Source organism: Rousettus aegyptiacus, unplaced genomic scaffold, assembly GCF_014176215.1.
Source record: "Rousettus aegyptiacus isolate mRouAeg1 unplaced genomic scaffold, mRouAeg1.p scaffold_m13_p_5, whole genome shotgun sequence".
NCBI lineage: Eukaryota > Metazoa > Chordata > Mammalia > Chiroptera > Pteropodidae > Rousettus > Rousettus aegyptiacus.
The window spans coordinates 25602255-25625031 of NW_023416308.1; the positions used below are offsets into that span (position 1 = coordinate 25602255).

The window sequence follows — 22777 nt, forward strand, 5'->3', positions numbered from 1 at the left end:
AGTATCTGCGAATGTCTACAGGCAAATAGAAAGGGGTTTGAGTAGATTTTTGTTTTAATTGCTGTCCTTCCATTTTATTAAGAGAATCTTAATGACTAGCTATTAGAATGAGGGCTTGCTAAGAAAAATGCTTTTTCTTTTTAACTTAGAAGATTTTCCAATTAAAAGACTCCATCATCTGGCCTTGACGGGAGGATCTATAGCAACTCAAACCAATACTATGGATGCAAGAGGTATCCTAAAGGGGAGTAGAAAAAGATGTAACCCTTATGAGGAAGATGACTCCCTGAGTTAGCTTAAGAAAGATAGGGGGTGGGGCTATCTTTAAACAGTTGTTTCAAAACACAGGTAATCACATGCTTCCTCCTGCACTTAAACAGAATAAGGTTTAAGATTCTCTAAGCTTGAATCCACAGCCTATGTAGCTGCCCACTAGATGCATAGGCATCATTCAGCTGGAATAATGGACCATCAGCAGGAGAAACAGGATAGACAGAAAACTCCTTGAGAGCTTGTCATGGCCAGATGGAGAGCAAGGGATGCCTTAGTACGTGCACTCTCTGGATGGTAGAAGCAGAGAGAAAATATTCTTACTAGTCATAAGGCCAAGCTCTCAGGACATCTAACAAGATTAAAGGAGAGAAACCAGACAGAGCAGAGAAAAAACAAAACTCAAGTGTGCTCATACCAAGTAACCAAGAATTGCTAGTATAAGAAACTAGTTTCATAAATATTTTCTCCTGCCAATCTAAATTTAGGAGAAAAAGATTCTTACCACTCTCACTTCCACTGGATCCTGCACGCAGAGATCTGGGGGTGCCCTGACACGGTTAAGAAAGCCCCAGGGTCTCTTTATCTGCAGCAGCCTCACGAGGAAGTGTGGGGTTCCAGCCAGTGAGTTTATCCTGCTCACAGTGCCAACTGTGGGGGAGGAACAAACTTGCCTCTATCCTCAACATTCTTCTGGCTGGTCTAATAATCAAATAGATATGAGACAGGTTTGTAAGAGAAAATAACCAAATTTAATACCTACCTATGTATGGGAACCCACGTACATGAGAGTTAGAGACACCAAAGTTTGAGAGATAAAAATGGAACATGGGTATATACAACATTTTGAGCTAAAGAAGAGATGAGGTGCCTTGGGGGCTTCAAAAAGTCACTGCAGGATAAGAACAGACCTTGAATAAATTGAAGTTTGCTCTGCTCTACAGATGGGTCAGAGAAGTTATTGCTGATAATCTCTGATAAGCAAAGCTTTTAATTCAAATTTTAGGTAGTTAAGGAAAGGTAGGGCAGAAGTTTCTCTTGAGCCTGAAGCTAAAATTGCCTTTAACTCAAAATAATCTGCATACCACAGAGGCACAACTTAAGGTGACTCTTCTGGACCCCACACCTTTCTCTTGGTGATGTCAATTTAATTTTCAAATCCAACCAGGGAGGAAAAACTTTTCCTCCCGTATACTGGTCAGAAATGTGAGTGGCTGGAAACCCGAGCTTGAGGCTGGTGTCTGGAGAGAAACCTGTGCAAGACTGTACCATCATATCTTGTGACATCTGGCCTAACATTTGGGTAGTTAGGGTGAGAACTACATTGCATGGAGCTAGCATTTTTTACCCAGTCGGGGGAAAAGGCATCTACAACTATATGGCATGCTTTGCATGAGCAGATAGGTAGCCATGTTTTTGTATGTTTGTATATTTTATTAGGCACTTAGCCTGGACAGCCAAGAGTAGCATATTAGGAACACATGGGGGTGCATTTTGGGGTATCTGTCCTAGTTAAAAGTCCTCCCCTGCTCTGACCCCAGGAACTGTGGATGGATGGTCTTAGCACTCCCTTCTGAGTGTGGTCTCTGGTGGGAACTGGCAGGCTGTCTCTGATCCTATTTCTAATCCACTATGCCCCTCCACCTCCCAGACTATCCCATCACAGTTGAAGGGGTGGGAGAGTAAAGCCTTTATATAAGTTTTTGTATACAATAGCAAAGCACAGGGTACAATATAGTAAAGCACAGGGAACAATAGTAAGGTACAGAGTACATGGCAAAGCACAATGTACATTACCATAGGAATACTGACATTTACATAAGTTCTTATATATCCTTCCCTCAGAGTATGAACATCTTTTTTTCTGGACTGTAAAACATTCCACTATCTTAAGAGGATTTCTTTAGGAGGCAAACCTCCCCTCCAGGGTGTTTAACTCCACACCCTGCTTCCTAGAACCTTTGTTTAAGCAGTCTCAGCAGCAGCAGCTGCTTCATAGCTATCAGCTACGTGACTTCTTCAGTGTCTCTTAATGGCTCCCAACATCCACCACAAGAGAGGACATAGCAATGCCAATCACTGAGCCTTTGGCAGAACCAGCCCTGGCAAGCAATGTGGGCCGAAGTGTCATAGGCAGACAAGGTTACCCAAAAAGGTGTGTGTGTGCTGGAGGCGAGAGCCAGAGTGGTGGCATCTCAGGATGCAATGACACCAAGTTGCACACACTGATGATAGGGGAGAACTAGTGTCAGGAGAGACCTGACCAGAGACAAGCATATAGTGGTAACCGTATTAGTCTCTATTCCAAGCAAATAGATGAGGCTACCACAAAAACTCAGGAAGGAATGATGCCTCGTTCAACGCCTTTTTCAGGCAAGAGCCACCCTCGCATCCCCCAACCCCCAACCAGGAATCGGCCTCACCTATATCTACTAGATGGTTGAGATAAGAAACTGTCCTGTGGGGCAGAGGTGGGGCAATTAACCTTTTCACTCCTTGCCTTCTCAGAGCGCCCCTCCTCAAGCAGCTTCAGCAACCATGAAGCTGTAAAATGCTCTTTTCCTTCTTATGAGTGGCTCCTACAGCGTGATGCTGTGGTTAAAACTCACAAGAAGGAATCTCACAAATGCCCTGGGAAATGTTAACCTGGCTTCCCTCTGTCCTCAGAGTAGGACAATTGCTAATATGCATATTGAGGCCCCTGAAAAGGCACCACTAGCTAAGGGGCAAAGGCGGCTTACAGCTGCATTGGAGTAGCGGAGGGTTACCTCCTGAAATCCTCGTGGAGACTCCGTATGGGCTGGTTGCAGCCCTGTTCTCAAGTCCCATCTGATCTAGAGGCCACCAAAGAGTCCAAGTTCAGCTAAGACTACTACTAATCACTAGCCTTTCATCTTTAGGGTTTGGGGACAGGTATGAGGGGAAGAGGGTGGTTTTTAAGAAATGATGATGCCATTTGAGGCAGGAATGGTGGGGGGGGGGGAGTGGGAGGGACCAGGACTAGATAAGATGATGAGCAGTTTGGCCAAGATTCCAAGGACTAGCCAGGAAACTCCCAAGGAGAGATGACCACAAGCAGGTAGATAAAAAGGTCAAGAGCTGAAGGGAGAGAGCGAGGTCAGACATTCATGAGGCATCAGCATTACAGACGAAGGTCTCCAAACTGATTCAGCTCTGCAGCCAGGTCACTTGGGTGAGGAGCAGGACACAAAGACACGGCACCAAGGCTGGAGACCTTCAAGGAGCCTGGAAGGAAATTAAAGTGAGCGAGGAGCCCAAAGCAGGAGAGATAGTTTTTAAATTTAAAGACAAGGTATTGTATGAAGATGGAGAAAGCGCTTTCCCGGCTCAAGCTGGACTTGCCCAGCCTGGAAGCAACCTATCTGGTCACCAGCAGTCCAGGACCTACTTCCAGAAACAGACAGACCTGTAGCCAGAGCTCCCCACCCCCTCCCCACCCCACCCCAGGACAGTGCTGGGGGAGCCTGCCCTCTGACCTAAAGAAAATAATTAGTACTTCCCAGAGGGACACTGGACATTTGGGAGAGAGCTAAAAATAAAAGCCAGGCAAATACTTTTTCATTATAAGCCTTTTAGTTTTTTTTGAATCATGTGCATGTAGAACTTTAACAAAAAGAATGGAAAACTATTTTCTTATACTAATTACATGACCACACTAAATCCAACCTTTTCACTGGCTCTAACCATTATTTCATTTTAGGCACATTCCAGCCTCCCTACTCTGTAACCCAAGCTGTCTAGGCTATGCTGACCTGGGGTAAAATTTCTCTCAGATTATTTTCAATGATTAAAGATAGCTGCTAACCCAGAAAGACTGAGAAAACATAGACAAGAAAAGGAAGAGAGTCCTCATTCCTCATCCCTGCCCAACCTTCACGGTGGCACTGGTCACCGAGATCCCTGATCACATTTCTGTAGAAGCAGCAGCGTCTGCCCCATAACCTGACTGCAGCAGGCATATTACTGCCTGGTTTTTTGGGTTGGCTTCCCTGGGTGCTGAGGTTTCTCTACTCATAAGACCAGGGGTCCTCTTCATTTGTCTCCCTAAACCAAAGTCAATCATCAATATTTTCTAAGTGTCACATGCTTGTGACTTTATTCTGAGAAGCATGGTTTACTGGAAATAGAAACAACAGCCAAAATACTTAAGTCTTACAGTTACAAATATAGTTATCTCATCTGTGCTTCTGAAATTAAATCCATCACGCATGGTAACAGGTATCATGGAAACAGGGAAGGGATTTACGAAGTTGTTGCCCATGGAGAGGGCACACACAGTAAGGCTGCTTTTGGGATTTTCCCCCAACTGCTGTCTCTCCAACTTTTGTCAGCTCAGCCCAATGTAAAGTACATGTATTTCTGCAAGACTATATCATCACAAGCAACAAAATGGGAGGTGGCGGGTCAACTGAGCAGGGAGGCCAAGATCATTTCTATCCCCACTGGTGCTCGGCATGGCCACCTCCCTCCTGAAACCTCAGGACTGGAGGCTTGCTTTTAAAACAAAGCAGCTTTAAAACATGGCAGCACCCTCATCACCACACATTTATAGATTAACCAAAGCTATCCCCTAGTTTAGAAATGTCAGATACTACATGCGGCTTAAATGCCAACCACTTATACAGAACTTTTCAGATGGCCCCTTTCCTCAAACTTCTATATCATTCTTTAAACACAGTTTGCAAACAGGTAGCCTGCAGCAAATATGATTTGTTTGGCTGCCTAAGTGATTTGAAAAAAATTGATTTAGTTAGCAGTACACTAGAAGCATAAATACCTGGATTTTCTGACTTTGATAAAGACCAGAAAATCTGTTCCCACATAGCAACAGCCAGCTAAAGCCAACAAGTGCCCTCTTTACAGTGTGTGTGCTCCTGCTACATACTACCCCGACTGACTGCATCACTGATTTATGTTATTTGCCTGCCATTTACATCTGCTTTCTTTGCTGTCGAATACCCTTCACAGACTTCACAATCACCAGTGCAGCCAAGGCTCCCATGCTGCAGCTGGAAGAGAGTCCTCAATCTTCATTCCTGCATTCTATGACATGTGTCTACAAAGTCTGAGACGAAACAAATGAAGGAGAAAAGGTTTTGCTTATAGACCCTTCTGCATTTCTCTACATGTGAGATAACTATCCTGCTCTGCACAACCACAGGAACCTTCCTGACAGATCAAGAACTTTATTGTCAGATGAAAACAGTTCTTGCCCACACATCCTGTGCTGGAGTTCTCCTTTTCTAATTATCGACCCGAGCTGCCTGATCCTGGGCTCTCTTCCATCTTGGCAAGGAGACAGGGAGACTTTGCATGGGCTTTTCCAAAGTGTAGCCCTAGTATTAGGAATAGATTTCAATCACCAGTAAAAGCACTGAAGCAGCCGGCTTTCCTCAGCTTCTTACACCTGGTTCTTCTGGGGTCTGCCGAAAGGCAGAAGTTAGCAGAGTCCACTCAACGAAGAGAGGAATTCAGGGGCCACACTGCCCGACGGTCTTCACTGTGCTCCCAGATGGCCAGCTTCGTTTTGATCATGACTTGGCATCTCTAAGCCCAGACGATTGAGGGAGCGTACAAAGTAGTGAGGAAGCTTGCAGACCAAGCTGAGCTCCTCCTTTCTGGACCCCAGCGCAGGCAGGATCAGCTGCCGGGCATGCAGGTGAAGGGGGATGTGGCGAGCCTTCGACTGTGGCAGTCCCAACCTCTTCAGGATGCCATCGGATAGCTTCTGTACAAAGAAAAGACGGTCTCTTGAGAGCAAGGCCAATAATAGTTCATCCTTGACCAGCATGCAGGTCAGAAGACCTGCACTTATAGCCGCCCAATACTAACTCCTCTGGAAGATGCAGTAATGGGTCGCCTGCTTTGGGGGCATGTCTAGGAAGGGTTTGAGACCCAAGTAAGATAAACCTGCCACACTAAGGAAGCTCTGCTGGCTAGGTCTCTGGCCTTCCGAAAGAATGGGTTGGAACATCAAAAGACAAATTTCTATCACTCTTTTAGCAGTAGCATGAAAGGCTGCTTTGAGACTTCAGAAAGCCTCATCCCCCTGCCCAAAGCCTCCTATCAAATTCGGGACTAAATAAATGAAGCAGAAAGGGGTTTGCTCATGGATCCTGCAGCTCCACGAGGACAGATTAACCACAGCTAACTGCTTGTGAATTTCTCTATAAGCTGGATAACAAGTTTGGTGCCGTGTCTGAGGACCATAAATCCATCCTGTTGTGACTCACTTTAGGGTTTTCACAGGCAGAAAGCATAAGTTCTGCCCCTCAGTCTGCTGTGTATTGGGTCAAACCTATATTACCTGGGGGACGAGTCTATTCCAGTCCGAGTACTTGTGATCACCAAGAATTGGGCAATCCAATCCAAAAGCCAGGTGAACTCGAAGCTGATGTTTTATTCCTTCAAAAGAAAGAGAAAACTCATGAGTGGCTACAGAAACAGTGCCACTGTTGACAGCTGCTTCTAATATTAAATCAAAGCATGGTAAACTAGCAAAGCCCCAACTACAATAAAGTATAAAGACTAAGGTGACAAACTATATGGTATTAGGAAATAAGCATTATAAATACTGTTATGCCTCCAATTTCCCCTCGCCCTCGGTTCCCTCTTTGCACCATTATCATCAACTTGGTATCTACTACTGGCACACGGGGTTTTTTAAAACATAATTTTATTATATAGTACTAAATAGTATTGTTTCCCACATTTTTTATTGTGACAAAATATATGAGATGTAAAATTTACCATTTTAAGCAAAAGTCCATGGCAGTGAGTACAGTCATACTGTTGTACAATCATCACAACCACCCATCTCTGGAACTTCTGTATCATCCCAAACTGAAATTCTACCTGTTAAACATTAACTACCCGTCCCCTGGTAGCCACTATTCTACCCTCTGTCATTAAGAAGCTCACTACCGTAGATATCTCATATAAATGAAACCATACAATATCTGTCCTTTTGCATTTGGCTTATTTCACTCAGCATAATGTCCTCAAGCTTCATCCATGTTGTAGCATGTGTCAGAATTTCCTTCCTTTTTAAGGCTGAAAAATATTCCATTGCATGGCTGTACCACGTTTGTTTATCCATTGATCTGTCAACAAACATTTGGGATATTTTCACCTTTTGGCTATTGTGAATAATGCTGCTGTGAACAAGTGTTACCTTTTCAAATCCCTGCCTTCAATTCTACCCAGGAGTAGAGTTGCTGAATCATATGGTAATTCTATGCTTAATTTTTTCAGGAACCACTTGGCAAATTTTTAAATAAGTGTAAGTAAACTGTTTATATCCTCTGTTACCTACTGTTTTTAACAATGATCACTATTGGAGCTCTCAGCCTTAGATATGCACCAGAAGCTCTCGAACGAGGCAGCTACAATCTTAGCCCCCACAATACAGCTAGCTGTTCAGAAGGGCAGAGCCCAGCACAGGGCCCAGGATGGAGCGCAGCAGGAATGGGGCGGCCTCCCACTGCAGAACGCCAGCACCCTCACCAGTAACAGGCTGGAGCTCCAAGAGGGCAGACGAGAGAGTGCTGCTTAGCACCTGGTACTGAGTTACCGCCATGTGTGCATTCCGGCTGCTCCGTACTTTCACCATTTTCCCATTGTCCATTCGGTAGCTCGGGGACAGTGCCATCTGAAGCCAAAGAAACCAAGGTATGATTTCAGAGGAAGAGCAGAAAACCCATCCCTCCGGGAGGCAGCTCACCCACCTTGTGATGCTGCTGCTGACCTTGCACCTCCTTCTCAATGATGGGGATATCCACGACTCCTGCTGAGGGCACTGGGATGTGCACAGTGATGGCCCTAGGGTGGCACACAGACCCTTGCTTAAGCCACAAAGGGGAGGCGCTCCTTAGATTTGGCTACTAAGAGTTTCTAACAGTGGACTTCCTGCACTACTGTGATTAGTTCTTAAGATCAGAGGGTCCCAAATAATCTCTCGGTATGCTACTTAGCCTGAAAGTCTGATACTATTCTTACAAACATATCTTTTTTACTCCTAATGTAATATATGTTAATTGCAGAATATTTGGGGAAAAATCAGAAAAAAAATTCTATTAGTAACATGGTCTTTCATTCCAGCATTAAAAATAAGTACATATAGTTTAAAATAAAATCAGGGTAATATGGTTTTGTATCCTATTTTCCTTTTTTAAATAATAAAAGATGGTAAGTTCCGGCTACATATAAAGTTAATGAAAAAAATGAATGAAACAAATGAAAAATTCACAGGACGACTCCTGTCCTATTTGCCAGTTGGATAACATAGGGAAGAACTGTGCTCAAAGAAAGAACTACAACTTAATAACTCATTCCAAATCACTTTTGTTGAAGATCTCTCGTCATCACTTCACAGCCAGGTAGACTATTTAAACTGTTCTGATGTTCGTATCCCTTCCAGGTGAACCATGGAGTTCCCTGGGTAATTGGTAGCCTATCACAGAAGCACTGGCCAAGAAGTCAAAAGCCCACTCAGATATAGTATTTCACATCCTGGACACTTCAGGTTGGTAGCAGGTTGGGCCGCTATCTGATATATTTTATCATAACTGAGTTGTAACTAGAAGATTACCCTTCCTAATGACCTAACATTGCTGCTCAAAAATGTTCAGTCAGTAAATATTCACTGACTGTAAATAGGCACCAATTTAGATAGGTACTAGTTCTATGTAGATGAACAAGACAAAAATCCCTGCTCTCAGGGAATTCAGAATCTAGTAAGAAGATTCAAACAAATAATTATAATATAACAAGTTGCTATCATAGTAGGTCAGCAAGAAGTTCTACCTGTAACTTCTACTTCCTATATCTGGTACTTAAGATGACCCTTAACTAGGTTCCAGTCTACCTTTCCAGCTCTATCTGCCACCATCCCCCACCACTCTTAAAACTGGATTGGATGTCTCACTCCTTTGTGCATGCCATTCCCACAATCTCGAACACATTTCTTCAATTTGATTAAATCCTATTCATTCATCAAGACCCAATTAATTGATTGCAGCTCCTCTATGAAGCCTGTTACTGAGAATGGTTACTGATTCTAAACTTTCATAGACAGTTTTCACAAATAATGTATTACTGTATACATAATAATAGTCTTGGTTTCCATCTTTCGGTTTTTACTGAGCTAGGTACTGTGTTAAACACTTCACTTGTATTGTCTCACCCAAAATACAAAAAGAGTACTTTTAAATCAAATAGAAAATAATAAACAACCCAACAGAAAATGAGCAAAAAAATAAAGTCTGTTCACAGAAAAATAAACTCAAAATAGCCAATAAGCACAAAAGACAAAATGAAAAGTACACAGAGAAACAGAAAACATATATATATTTTTTAACCTATCAGTGGCAAACCTTTTAAAAATGCATCAGTCAGGCGTAAGAGGAGGTGGACACTTCCCACTGCAAGTGGGAGTAAAAACTGACACAATCAATTTGGGTAGTAAGTATTCAAATTTTAATTATGTGTACCCTTCAACTTAGCAATCCATTTCTAGGAATCTGTTCTAAAGATATACTCACCAATTCTTTGCAATAGGTTCTGAAAAATGGGAAATTACCTAAACATCTGTGAGTAAGGAAATTATGATATATCCACACAATGGAATACTATAGAGCCATTAAAAAGGAGCTAGCTCTAAATGTACAACACAAAATGCTCTCCAAGACATACTGTCCAAATGAAAAAAAGCAGGATGCAAAGCAGTATAAAATATGCTGCCGTAAAATAACATGCTTCTATATGCCCAGTATAACTCTGTAAGTTTATATAAGACACTAATAATAGTGATTGTCTCTGGGAAAGGAAATTGAGTAGTGGGTTTCATTTTTGCTCACGTATCTTTCTTCCATTAAGAAAATGGAAGCAAATTTTTATACACTAACATAGAAAGATCCCTCATGGTTAAGTGGGAAAAGAAAGTACAATGTATGTTGTACAATATGCATACATATGTAGATACACACACGCACATATTGTATATACTAGAAATGTGCATAAGTGTGTTGAGTAAGGACCAGAGGAATAAAAACCAAACTACCTCAAGGGAAAGGATAAAAATGACAGAGTAGGTATATTCTCCAGGAGTTTTTTGCTTTATCTTTATTTACCAAAGAAATAAAATCATGTATTACTTGAATAATTAATTTTCAATGACTTTTATGTGTAGCCATAATTAGGGACCACTACTCTATCAGACTTTAATATTTTAAGCACTAAATCTGTTTCTTGTGCCTTTTATGTGTCCATAGGTCCTAGTACAGTGCCTTCTATTAATAGGAGTTGCTGCTATGTGAATGGTGCATAGATGAAAGGGATACCTTCATTTCTAACACCTCTACCACTATCAGTGGACTTCATACCAATACTTCTTTGCCACTTGACGAGTTCTAAACAACTCTTGAACTTGATGTGCCACATCCTTTTCCCGAGCCAACACCATTACGCCTGTAGTTTCCTTGTCCAGCCGGTGGCACAGATGCAGGGGCTCTGCCTTGTGGCCATTAAGTATCTTTGCCAGAATAGGCAGTACATCACTGATGCAGAGCTGGACCCCAGGTCCGCCTAAGTAAGGAAAAGACAAGGTTTAAGTACCCAGGAAAAGATTCCACCCAAAAACTCTTCTTGAGAAAAAAGCCCTTACTGGATTAACTGTCAATGCTTTCTAAAGCCTTATTACTGACATGTGTGTGGTCCAGGCTAGCAACATCTGTATGCCCGGGGAGCTCTCTAGAAAGGACTCTCAGTCCCTCAACTCAGACTATTAATTGAAATCTGTATTTTAACAAGATGCCCAAGTGACTCATGCATATTAAAGTTTGAGAAGCATAGGCCTAGAGCATGGGGCTTTCTCCTCAGACATACATACACACACACACACACACACACACACACACACACACATATTTTAAACTACTTACATACATGTACACACTAAAAGCATCAATCAAAATGAGGAGGCCTGATATTTCACTACATAAACAAAGGCTTAAGAATTTGTTAAGTAAACCCTGGTGAGAAATGCAAGATCATAAGGCCCTCCCCAGGTATTACAGATGAGCTAAAAGGTTCTAGGGTAAGACATTCCTAGATTCCACTCTATGTACTCTCTTAACTATCCAAGGACCTTCAGATTAAACGGATTAATTAATCTAACTTTCACTCTTCTCCTCTATAGTGTAAACATCTGTATTATCTCATGGGAAATGGGAAGGCAAGAAGCTATTTTGTGAATCAGGAGAGAAAAAATCCACACAAAGTACTTGGCAACGTCTGATTTAATTCGTTGCCTTTATGTACAACTTTCTCCGTACCTCCCTGAAATGTATTCCTCTTCTAGCTAAAATATGCCTTTCCCTCAGCAAAAATCTTTCCATAAATGCATTCTTTCTCTTTCCTGCCTCACTCTAGCTGTCTCTGACAACTACTTTCGACCTTTATTCAAAAACACGAGTGTTAAGTTCCAGACACCCTGAGGTTTTGTTGGGTATACTTCAATACATGCACCATATTTTTCTTTTCTTATGTGTTCTTTTCTTTTTCCCATTTTTAATGGAAAATAACCTGAAGACAAGAACCACACGGCCTTTGTAATCTCCATAGCAATTCTATAGAGTTTGCACACATTGCATTCCATAAATCACTGCTGAATGCCAGATGTTGGGAAGGTGGGGACTATCTTATTTATCTCTGTGTCCTCACTATTGCCTTATATAGCGCAGTGCTCCGCAAAAGTTTAATTATTTTGAATGCAAGGCTTCTGAGAACCCCACAAGGGATCTGTCAGAGTTGTCCTTAGTTGTAGAAAACAGAAGCGTTGTCCCACCCTTTCCCATGTGTTCCTTACCATGCACAGGAAGACCGTAAGGTTTATTGATGACCACAAGGTCCTTGTCCTGGTGGACAATCCCTCGGCTCAGTGCCTTAGCGAGCACGTTGGGGTGGACTCGCTGCAGCTGCTGTGTGAACCGCAATAGTTCTTGCACCCTCCGCTGGACGGGGTTTGTGGGCACCTATAGGGAGAAGCAAGAGCAGTGGGAAATGCCTGGTTGGGAAGACCTTCAATATATCTGAATGAGAATTTGAGCAGAGAATCACTGTATTTGCATTACATCCCTGCCTTTCTGGAGTCATCTGGGAGCGGGAGTGCATAGCTCCGAGCCCGGGAGAAGCCAAAGACCCAACCCACAGGAAGACATCGTAAATTGCTGACTTCTCCCTCCACTTTCTCCCCATTCTCCTACCACAGTACTCCGCATTTACTGGCACTCTCTCAGAGGACCCTCCCTATTCACTCCACTCCTAGGAAAACAACTGAGCACACTGCCTGTTGGGAGCTGCAATCCTTCCTTCCATACTCACCGGTACGTTCTTCGTCTTTTGTTCCTGTTTCTGGGCTCGGAGCCTCTCTGCTAATCGCTGGGCATCCAGGGGACTAGAGGCAGCAGCGGCAGAACAAAATGGCTTTGAGACGGGAGTGAGGAGACTCTCCACACGCTGCCCGAAAACCTGGACCCACAGGCACGGAACCCTACCACTGGGCGCCGCCATTTTGCCGAGGGGGCGGGCGACCCGCGAGCACGTGACCATGGAGGATTGGGCGGACTCTGCGAGTCACGTGGGCGCGGGTGGTTTGGATTGAGTCACGTGGGTGTGCACGCTGAGTACGCCTGCGCCGGCCGGTAGCTGCAGCTGGAGCGGCGGCGTTTGGAGCGGACGCGGTGAGTGTATGGGAAAACCGAGATGCGGCTGGCAGATGCCCTCGCCTCAGCCTCTTCGCGTCGCAGGGTTTCCATCTCGGAGAGCTCTACCCTCGGAGATCGTTTCTCTCTTTGGGAGACGATTCCACTCAAATCCCCTCCCGACCGCGCGCCCCAGCAGAGCGATGCCCCCAAACGCTCGCTCCTTAGGTGCCTGCTTGTTCGTCTTGGCAACCACGTCCCCGCTTCAGCCAGTCCCCGGGGCTGCATCATGTCCCCTCTCATTTCCTTACCGCCCGACCTGCGGAGATTCCCGGATCTTTGTCACCTCCCGAGTCCGAGCCTCTTTGTTTCACGCTGTAACCTGTCCTCTCCCAGGAACGATTGGGAGCCCTCGCGTTTTCACAGAAGCCCCAGCCCGATTGCCTACCTAAGGAATACCTTGCATCTCTTCTGTCTTTCTACAAGAATTCATTTCTTGGAGTCTCCTCGACCCTAGCCTTCCCCACCCCTTCCGAAGAAAGATCTGGGAGTACAGAGCACGGGCTTTCGCCTTTCTGCTCCCTTCAATTTTCCCTTGCATAGTTTGCAACCGCCCCAAACCCTCTCTCTCTCTCTATCTTCTTGCTAAGTGCAGTGTTGGGACTCTCGTGCCGAAACTGCAAACGACTCCCTCTGATTTTACTAAGGAATGGCTGGGAAAGTGAATATTTGGTTGAGGTGGTAATGTTAGAAATACCTTGGGACATACCTGTCATGTTTGTTAAAACTAATGCCGAGTTCTAACAGGTAATGGATCTGTCTGACGGCAGAGGAAATAGTTTTTGGAAACTGTTTAGAATGAAGACTGCCTAAGGAGTTAGAGTAGGTAGTGGAATTAGGTATGTGTCCTACCCCTCCAAAGGATCAGAAGGGAACCATATTGAGGATGAAATAATGTTGAACAGGTAAGTGGAGTTAGCCTGCAGACGACTTTAAGTTAAAGAGTTCGAACTGGATGTGGTAAGTAGTGATGAGCCTTTGAAACTCCTTGAGCAGAAGTGATTCCTTGAAAAGGGGAATTTTAGAAATTAGCAATTGAATGCAGGATAGATTGAAAAGGAGAGGGCTTTGATAGCAGGGAAATCTGCTAGGATGTTGCTATCTAGGCAGTCAACAGTGAGGTTATGCTTCATTCCGTGGTCTTTTTTCTCTACACTGTGCTGTCCTTTGATTTTGAGTTGTACAGGTTAAACTGAATCATTGGCAGCTGCTGTTGAACTGTGAGTCTCTTAAGGATTTACTCATTTTTTTGTCCCCACATCTGGCACAGAGTAAACTGACAAATATTCATTAGATTTCTGAAGTGCATCATAGACATGTGTTAGTTGTGGTTGAACATTTTTGTCGTAGTTCTGTCATTTTTTGACCTGAAGAATGGAGGTAGAAGTAATTGTATTTATAAGGAGTGGGAGAGAAGGCTGTGTATGTTTCTATAATAAGACAGGTGATTAGGATAGAAATGCAAAGAATTCCAAGGGAGATTGGGAAACAGCTTATCTTACTCCTGTTTTTTTTTTTTTCCCCCTTGCAAATTTACTGGTAAGACACGAATCTATAAAAGTAGAGAAGTTCCACCCTACAAGAATTATTACCTTTTACTGATACACTCCAGACTCAGGTTCTAATCTCACTAAATAGTTGCACATCACATTACTTAGGTACCTGAAGGCTTTTTTCCTCAAGGACTCTAGAATTTGGACAGCAGCACTTTAATTCATATCATTACATTAATTACAAACCGGTTTTGGTTATAGTACTTTTACGGTTTTGTGTGGGCACAGAGAAAACCTATTTCTACCTTAACCTGTCCATAGTGGCATTCAAGATATGACACCTGTTCTTGAAGATTGGCCTTCTGCGGCAGGAAACAAAATGAAGAACCAACTCAGATGTCGTTGCTACTGATACAGAGCTGTGTTCCTAGGTTTCAGGTTAACCCAAAGTACACACTGTAGTGCCTGAGAATAAAAACAATGGTCACTTTTTTCCTGGAGAAGGAACTTTTAGGTTATTCTTGGTGAAATTTTCTAAGAGAAATTCGAAGAATTCAAAGTTTTTGTTTCCTTGGTATTACAGTACGGTCTTAGCCAATATGGGTACAGAAGTTCCAGCTTCCTTAATATTTCTGCTCTGAGTCTAGGTACTTGGTGATTTAATTAAGTATAAGAGTTATGTATACAAAGATTTATGCAAATGTGATGTCTGTCTTTTGTTTTTGAAAGCCATATTGCCCCCTTCTTTCTTCCTCATTCAATTGATGCTATCTTAGGCAGTTCATTTTTCCACCTCTGCATCAATCTCATTCTCATTTGGGCTGGGGACTCCTCTCATCTAGACTATTCAGTACAGGGAAGAAAATTCTATTTGTGATGTTTCCATTCTTATAGAGTTCTTCATTCTTATAGAGTTCAAACATGGCATATTTACATAGATTTTTTTAAAATTTAATTTATTGGGGTAACATTGGTTAACATAAATGTCAGGTGTACAGCTTTTTAATATGACACCTATATACTCTACTGTGCTTACCACCTGAAGTCTAGTCTCCTTCCATCACCATGTATTTGCCTCCCTTTACCCTCTTTGTCTTCCCCCACCTGCCTTCCCCTCTGGCAAAGGCCATTCATAGATTTTTATATAATATATCAAATATTCCCAAAATAGCAACGCAAGGAACTTGATAATTCCTTTTTAAGGCTATTTCCTGATCTATACAAAAACAACACTGCCATTTTATTTCACAGATAGAAACAAGGAACCAACTGGCTAATAAAGGAACTTATGTTTAAATATCACAAATTTAAGTTTAATTGGCAGCATAAGGTTAAATTTTGGCTCTTCAAACAATGATTTGATGTTGCAGATTAACTAGCAATTCAGTTTCCTTGAAGAGCAGGAAGTACTGAACATTGTTTTAGAGAGAGTCAAAGAAGCAATTAAGCAGGAGCTCTCTGGAGGTGTCCTAGAAAGTGCAGTCGTTGGGAGCAGGGAGATCTGAGGACTAGCTCCAGTTCAGCTGCTTATGAATTTAAGTAAGAACATCCTTATAGCACTAAGCCTCTATTCTGTGAAGATTTTCCACTGACACTTAAGTACTTCTCTGTCTTAACAAGTGGAATTTATTTCATTCAGACTTACCTTGAATACATTTAGCATTGGCACAGAGAACCAGAATTCTGTTCTTGTCTCCAGAATTTAAACTTATGCCAGTGAGCTAACATATTTGGAGGTTACTTCATTGAGTAGTCCTGGAATATACCTTACGATTTCCTAAGTGGGGCAAGGGAAGGAGTGCAGACAGAAAAAATATATATTTATTAGAAGTCAGTAGTGTAGGCCTATAACATGGGTGTTAGTTCATTTCTCCATACCAGGATTTTAAAGCAGGAGTCCTCAAACCCCAGACCACAGACTGGTACCGGTTCATGGCCTGAAATGGAACCAGGCCACACAGCAATGATGAGCGGCGGGCTAGTAAGCAAAGCTTCAGCTGTTTGCAGTCGCTCCACATCACTAGCATCACCGCCTCAGCTCCGCCCCAGGTCATCAAACATTCTCAAGAGCACAGGTCCCTGGTGCCAAAAAGGTTGGGGACTGCTGTTTTACAGAGATTCTGTTGTACTAATCATCCTCATTATACTTTTATTTAGTTTTTGAGTAATGATCAAGGTAGGTCTAGTTTAAACCAGTGTTTCTCAAACTTTTTTTGTATCATGGCACATGTAGAGATAATTATTTCATGAAAGAAATCTGGAAGCAGCCAACAGTAGACAACTGGCCTGGAAGCTGTGGCTGTCCTCAGTCCCCATATGACCACACCACAGGCCGAGGAGATCCCTGTCCTGTGGCCCATCTGACCATTAGGAAGATCAGCATTGCACAATCAAGATAGTTGACCCAAACTGCCTAACCATGGAGGGGAACTGCATTATGAATTATTTTTGTTAAATCTGTCTCGAATTTGTTTCTCCCTTCTGTGCCTTTATGCTCTTGGTTAGTTTATATTTAAAGACCATACCTATCCTTCAAAGGATCATTTCTAAAGTGGAAAGTCATTAACTGATAAATAACTGGGACATGCTTTTTTCATGTTTTGACCTCATTAGTTGATGGGCAGTCTTGCTTTGCCTGCTTACAGAAGATAGAGAATTTCTTTAAAAAGTGTATTTTGTGCTTTCTAGTATAAAAGTAATCCAGAAAAATGTGAAAAATACAAAAAGTAGAGCAGGAAAAAATTCATAGTCCCAAATACTGTAAATATCATGGTTTTTCTCTGTCTTTATTTTGCATTTTTTTCTCAATTATAAATTTTAAACATTTATAGAAGTAGAGAAGATGAGGAATTCCACATACCCATCAGCCAGCTTCTGTAACCACCTAACACAGGACCAGTCTTGTTCCACTCACTCTCCAGGTGGTCTCAAATCCCAGACCTAGCATTTCATCTCTGAACACTTCAGTATGTTTCTACAATAGATAGGACTTGTTTTTAACACAACCACAATACCATTATCACTGCTTAAAAAAAAATTATTTCTTGATATCACCAAGCAGTCAGTGTGCAAATTTTCCTGTTAGTTTTGTTTTCTTTTAACAGTTACTTCATTTGAATCAGGATCCCAGAAAGGTCCACAATCATACATACATTTTTAATTATAAGAATAGAGCTGTATGAGCATTCAGAAGAGACATGTGGATTGTAGACCTTGAGAGTACTAAGAGCACGCTGGCTAAAAGCTTGCACTTTGGAGTCAGAATGTCGGATCAAGGCTCTGCCACTTGCTGGCTAGGGTATCTCGTGCCAGTTAATCTCTCCCTTTAGATATCCCATAAAATGTGGATGGTGTCTGCCTTAGGACTGCTGTGAGGATTAGGTGGAGTCACACCTGTGTAGAATCTAGCACATAGTACTCAGTAAATACTGTGTTCGCTATATCTACTTCTGCTTCTTCAAAGTCTTGGACCTCACCCAAAACATGTGGTGAGGCAAATAACTACATTTCTGAAAGTCCAGTGCTTGTGTGAAACGAGGCAGTTTGTACTTTAGAAAGAACATGAGTTTTGAAAACAGGCTGGGGTTTGTTTTAGGCTTTGTCATTTACAAGCGTTTACTCTCCTCAGCCTGTTTCCTCATATGAGCAATGGCATCAGTACATGTAAGACTGCTGTGATGAGCCATGAGATGAATATATGTGGTGCCTAACTTGTAGTAGATACTCAAGTTAAATATTATTATCACTTGATGATTATAATTTGAAATAAAATCATTACATTAGAGCATTTTTAAGATTGTAAAGAGGTAGGTATTTTATGGCATTTATATAGATTAAGATGATCAGTTATCTTATTGAACATGTAGAACATGTTTCCAGAACATAAACAATGGAAAATAGAGGGATATTCATTATGTGTGTGGATAAAAGCCAGAGTATATCAGGACCCCTAGAGAAAGTCAAGGAGATATCTGCAACAGATAGTCGCTTAAGTTGAATAAACCTATTCACTCAAACCTATTATTTGAAAATTTAAACAGTAAGTTGAAGATGTGGATTGTTGCATGTATTTTAATTGTTAACGATTGGGACTTGCTGTGTTGACTCTAATGGTATTGTTAGTTTAATGAAAGTTTCGCTGATCCCAGGCTACTAGTCAGCATTTTCCCAATTTGCTGGATGATAAGGATCACCTGAGGTACTTTTAAATCTACACATCACTCTTTTGGAAATGCTGAATCAGTAAATTCTGAGTTAGGGCCCGGGAATCAATTTCTCTTGCTCCTTCTTGCTCAGGAAGCACTCTAGGGGCCTGGGCTAAAAGTTCTTTTGGTTATAATTATACCACACAAAAGGTAAGGTTACTTAAAAATGTAGAGAGAAAAATGGAAAATTTTAAACGTTGATTTTCCCCCCCTTTTTATTATTTTTTTTAAGTAATTTATGCATGTGGTTTAAAAAGTCAGTACTAAACAACTTACAACGGAACACAAAAACCCGTTCTCTCTACTCTCCCCACCTCATAGTCTCACTTTTGAGTGACAACCACTCAATTATTTTCCTCTTTCCATAGGTATTATCTTTGTGTTTCTAAATCATTTGATATGCTATTATTTCTTGTTGTCTTTCCGCCAGTGTTTGGCCTGTCGATTTCTTGCTGCAGTGATTTAGGACTTAGTTCTTCCACCACACCTCCCCACCACCCCTAACGTAACTATATTGTAATATTTGGTTAAAACAGGCAACTTTTATGTGTTTATACCCCTAGTAAATATCCACCAGTGCGCCAGATGACATGTCTCCACTCCATCCTTCCTTGTGTTTAGGTAGAACTTTGCCTTTTTTCCCCCCCATATACCTACCATTAATTTTTTTCCAAGTGTTTCAAGTTATTTGTCCCATTCTTATTAGTAACATTTTCTGTGAGCTCAGTGTATCACTTCCACTTTTTTATTGGAGTCCGGCATCTTCTTCCTCCTGTCTGTACTGTTTCCTTTTAAGAATTACCGCCCAGATATCATAATTCAAGAACTGTCCTTCACTCTCCTCCTGGGCTAGCACCATATTGTCCCATTTTTTGGCATATGTCCTTATTTCCTAAGGAATATGTGAATGATTTTATTTTCCCCCAAACCTGATTGATAGTTTGGAAATGTTATAGAATTCTAGGTTGGAAATAATTTTCCCTCAGAATTTCGAAGGCACCATTGTACTGTCTGTAATTGTTCTTGAGGCGTAGTGATTCAGATCTTTTTTTATGTGACCTTGTTCTGTTGGTTTGTTTTTTCTTTTTTTTTCCTTCGCTGGAAGCTTTGAGGATGTTCTGTCTCCAGTGTTGTAGAATTTCATGATGTTGTGCCATGGGGCGGGCTTTCCTCATTTCTTGTTCTGGGTGCTCAGTGGACCCTGGCATTCTAGAAATCCATGTCCTTCAATTCTAGGATATTTTCTTCTAATATTTCTCTGATTTTTCTCCCCATATTTTCTTTTTTCCTTTTTCATAATACCCATTCTTGTTAGATGGACATGATAGCTTCAAAGAAAGCCCATTACAGTTTTTAGTTTTCTGCTCTGTATTGGAGCAGGTTCGAGTGTCAGCCCTAAAATAGTGGCGAGGCCCTGCATGTAGTGAGAACTTAGCGCTTCATCACAGTTTTATAGGTCCCAGTAAGTCACATCCGTGGGGACTGGGGAGGGTCTAGCCCTCTGGTCACTCCCTCCTAGATCCTACTTACCCCAGTGTCCTCACTGCCCTGTCATGTACCGCTGCTCTCTTTATTCTACCGTACCGTAGAAACATGTGCTACTGCTTTTTTGATGAATCCATAAGCGATGTGAGTGTTTTTAAAAGTCAGTATTTCCAAGACACTAAGATGAATAAAGGAAGAAACCTTTTAAAAAAAATCTGCGAAGGGGGACTTATTTGTAAGAAAATGTACAGTGTAAAGCAGGGGCATACTCTTAAGAATACAGTTTTTTCAGATTGATGTGGATGTGAAACCAGAATGCTTGCACTTCCAAACTGCTTTTCTCCACGGAAACTAAAACATCAAAAGTAGTTCTCTCCAGGTGAGATTACTGGGTGATTTTCATGTGTTCTTTCTTATTCCCTGTACCTCATGTATTTCCTGCACCGCCTGCACTGGACCTGTTCCTTTTCTGATCTGGGAGGAAAGGTCCACGCGCCTTGGGCCCAGGCTGCCCAGCCGGTTTCTGCTCCCTGTGATTTCTACCTTGGTCTTGCACTGACTTTCTTTGTTCCTTGAGAAAGTACGTCATTAGGTCTCCCTAATCTGTTTTTCTCTCAACTAATTTTTTTCCTCAATTATTTTCACTGGCCACTTTTTAAGGCTGATGCGACCTGCTCAGCCAAAGCAGTGCTTTGAAAGTGGTTCCTTCTAAGTTAGCCTCATCTTTCTAGTTGTTCTGGTGGCATCTGTGGCAGATAATACTGTTTTTTTTTTTTGAACTTTCAGATTTTTGTTTCAGGTCTAAACTGCTTTCATCTCAGTTCATTTACAGATCAAAGAGAATGTTTTTTAGTTAATTTTTATTAGAGAAAAACAAATATCCTCAAAAGAATATCAAGCTGATTTAAGGTTTCAAGTTTAATCATTTTCCTAAATCCCCTTTGGTCCACCATTCTTTTGTTCTTTAAGGGATTATTGGAACTGATCTAAGGATGTGCTTACATATACATATACATTCCTAAAGGCTCTATATGATAGTTCTTTCAAAATCCATAAGTATTTGTGTTGGTGCTTGAAACAGAAAGAGGTAAATAACCACCTATAATCCTCTCACCCAGAGATTATTTCTGCCATACAGAGACTTACATAAGCACATCATAAGAAACTCGTCATTCAGCTGTTTTTGGCATTTAAGTTTGAAGTGCTGTCTTAAAGTACCTTTGCATATGAAGGACTGTGTAACTGAAACTTTTGAGTAGGTATCTCATGGATCTGAAACACAGGAGCTTTCGATATGAGCCAAAGACACAGACTTGGGAGTCAGTAGCATTTACCTGGTATTTTAAACCATTGGAGTAGATGGGATGGGGAAGGGAGGGAGTATGTAAAGTGAATGAATAGTCTGGAGAGCCTAACATAGACTGTGGACCCTCAATATTTAGGGAATGGGCAGAGAAAGAAGAGCTTCCACTAGAGGGATGGGAGGAAAACCAGGAAAACACAGTATCCAGAGGAGAAGAGAATGGAATTAAGTGTCAGATGCTTCCAACAGGTAAAGGAGACATGTACTAACAATTTCATTGAATTTTGCCATAAAGGTATCGTATCTATTTCCCATAAAGCTTTCCTTGGTCTTCTTCAAGCACAATTGTTAATCACTCTATACTTCATACATGCATATTAAACTTAGTAGAAATGTGTAATAACCATTTATAGTTCTACTCTCCATAAAAGACAGTCTTTTTAAGGGTATGGTCTTATGGTCTTAAGTCATCTTTGGAGAGACCGTATTGCATTGTGTGTTTACAACACAGACTCCAGTCAGCATCCTAGGTTTGCTGTGTGATAGCTGTGTGACCTTTAGCAAGGTACTGAACATCTCTATGCTTCGGTTCCATTATCTATGATATCTGTAATAGGTGATGATAATAGTGTCTACTTCAAAGAAGGATGAAGGTTTGTAAAGCATGGAAACCAGCACCTGGCTCACTGTAAATGATAAATGGTGTTTGGTGGATATGGTAATAGTAATATTCTTAACACAGTGTCTGGTGTTTAACAAATATTTGTAAATGAAATCTCAACAACTTGTGACTAATAAAATTCCTATCATTTTACACTACAAGCATATATGGAATATAATCATGGCCAGGCTATAGAAAAACTATAGAATAGAAGTGGGCTGAGTTAAGTGCAGGTAACTCTGTTTTATAAAACAAATCTGTGGACTTTTTGCAAAGTACTTCGTGATCTTAGTTTCTTTTCGTGTAGTTGAGAAGGGGAAAACTGGAAGATAAAGAAGATTGCGCCAAAGCAGGTGAGAATTTTTATGCATAGGAGTATACATTAGCTTAAACAGGTGATTGGTGGATATCAGTCACAGAACATATTTGTTTGGCTTCAAAGAAACAATACTGCAACTCTACCCATTCACCCTGTTCTTTTCCTTCTTTTTAAAATATTTTTCATTTACAGTTGGCATACAATATTATAGTAGTTACAGGTATATGACATAGTGATTAGACATTTATATAACTTAAAA

At 41.5% G+C, this 22777-nt stretch overlaps 2 protein-coding genes across 6 annotated transcripts in view; one reads left to right on the plus strand and one right to left on the minus strand.

Annotated features, from left to right (window-relative positions):
• Window positions 1–5461: 5461 nt before the first annotated feature.
• On the minus strand, window positions 5462–12871 carry RPUSD4 (RNA pseudouridine synthase D4). The gene is made up of 7 exons (XM_016139117.2): window positions 12673–12871; window positions 12158–12323; window positions 10674–10875; window positions 8019–8112; window positions 7798–7942; window positions 6599–6696; window positions 5462–6019 (listed from the first exon to the last, which is right to left on the minus strand). The coding sequence occupies exons 1-7, from the start codon at window positions 12859–12861 to the stop codon at window positions 5789–5791; spliced, it is 1125 nt and encodes a 374-aa protein (XP_015994603.2). The 5' UTR covers window positions 12862–12871; the 3' UTR covers window positions 5462–5788.
• Window positions 12872–12928: 57 nt separating this feature from the next.
• Window positions 12929–22777, plus strand: part of FAM118B (family with sequence similarity 118 member B) — a 46614-nt gene continuing 36765 nt past the window's right edge. For 2 of the 5 annotated variants that reach the window (XM_036221935.1, XM_036221938.1), the window contains exons 1-2: window positions 12965–13031; window positions 21678–21787. The gene's annotated coding sequence lies outside the window, so the exon portion shown is untranslated. Of the gene's footprint in view, window positions 13032–21677; window positions 21788–22531; window positions 22553–22777 lie in introns of those variants that run through there. The other 3 variants (XM_036221939.1, XM_036221936.1, XM_036221937.1) reach the window with 3 other exon arrangements.

Excerpts from the sequence above, each read along its gene's own strand:
- RPUSD4 (XM_016139117.2), bottom strand. The coding sequence starts at position 12,861 with ATGGCGGCGCCCAGTGGTAGGGTTCCGTGCCTGTGGGTCCAGGTTTTC. Across the intron at positions 7,943-8,018 it reads GTCAGCAGCAGCATCACAAG|ATGGCACTGTCCCCGAGCTA; the intron begins GTGGGTGAGCTG and ends CTTTGGCTTCAG. Across the intron at positions 6,020-6,598 it reads GGAATAGACTCGTCCCCCAG|AAGCTATCCGATGGCATCCT; the intron begins GTAATATAGGTT and ends TTCTTTGTACAG.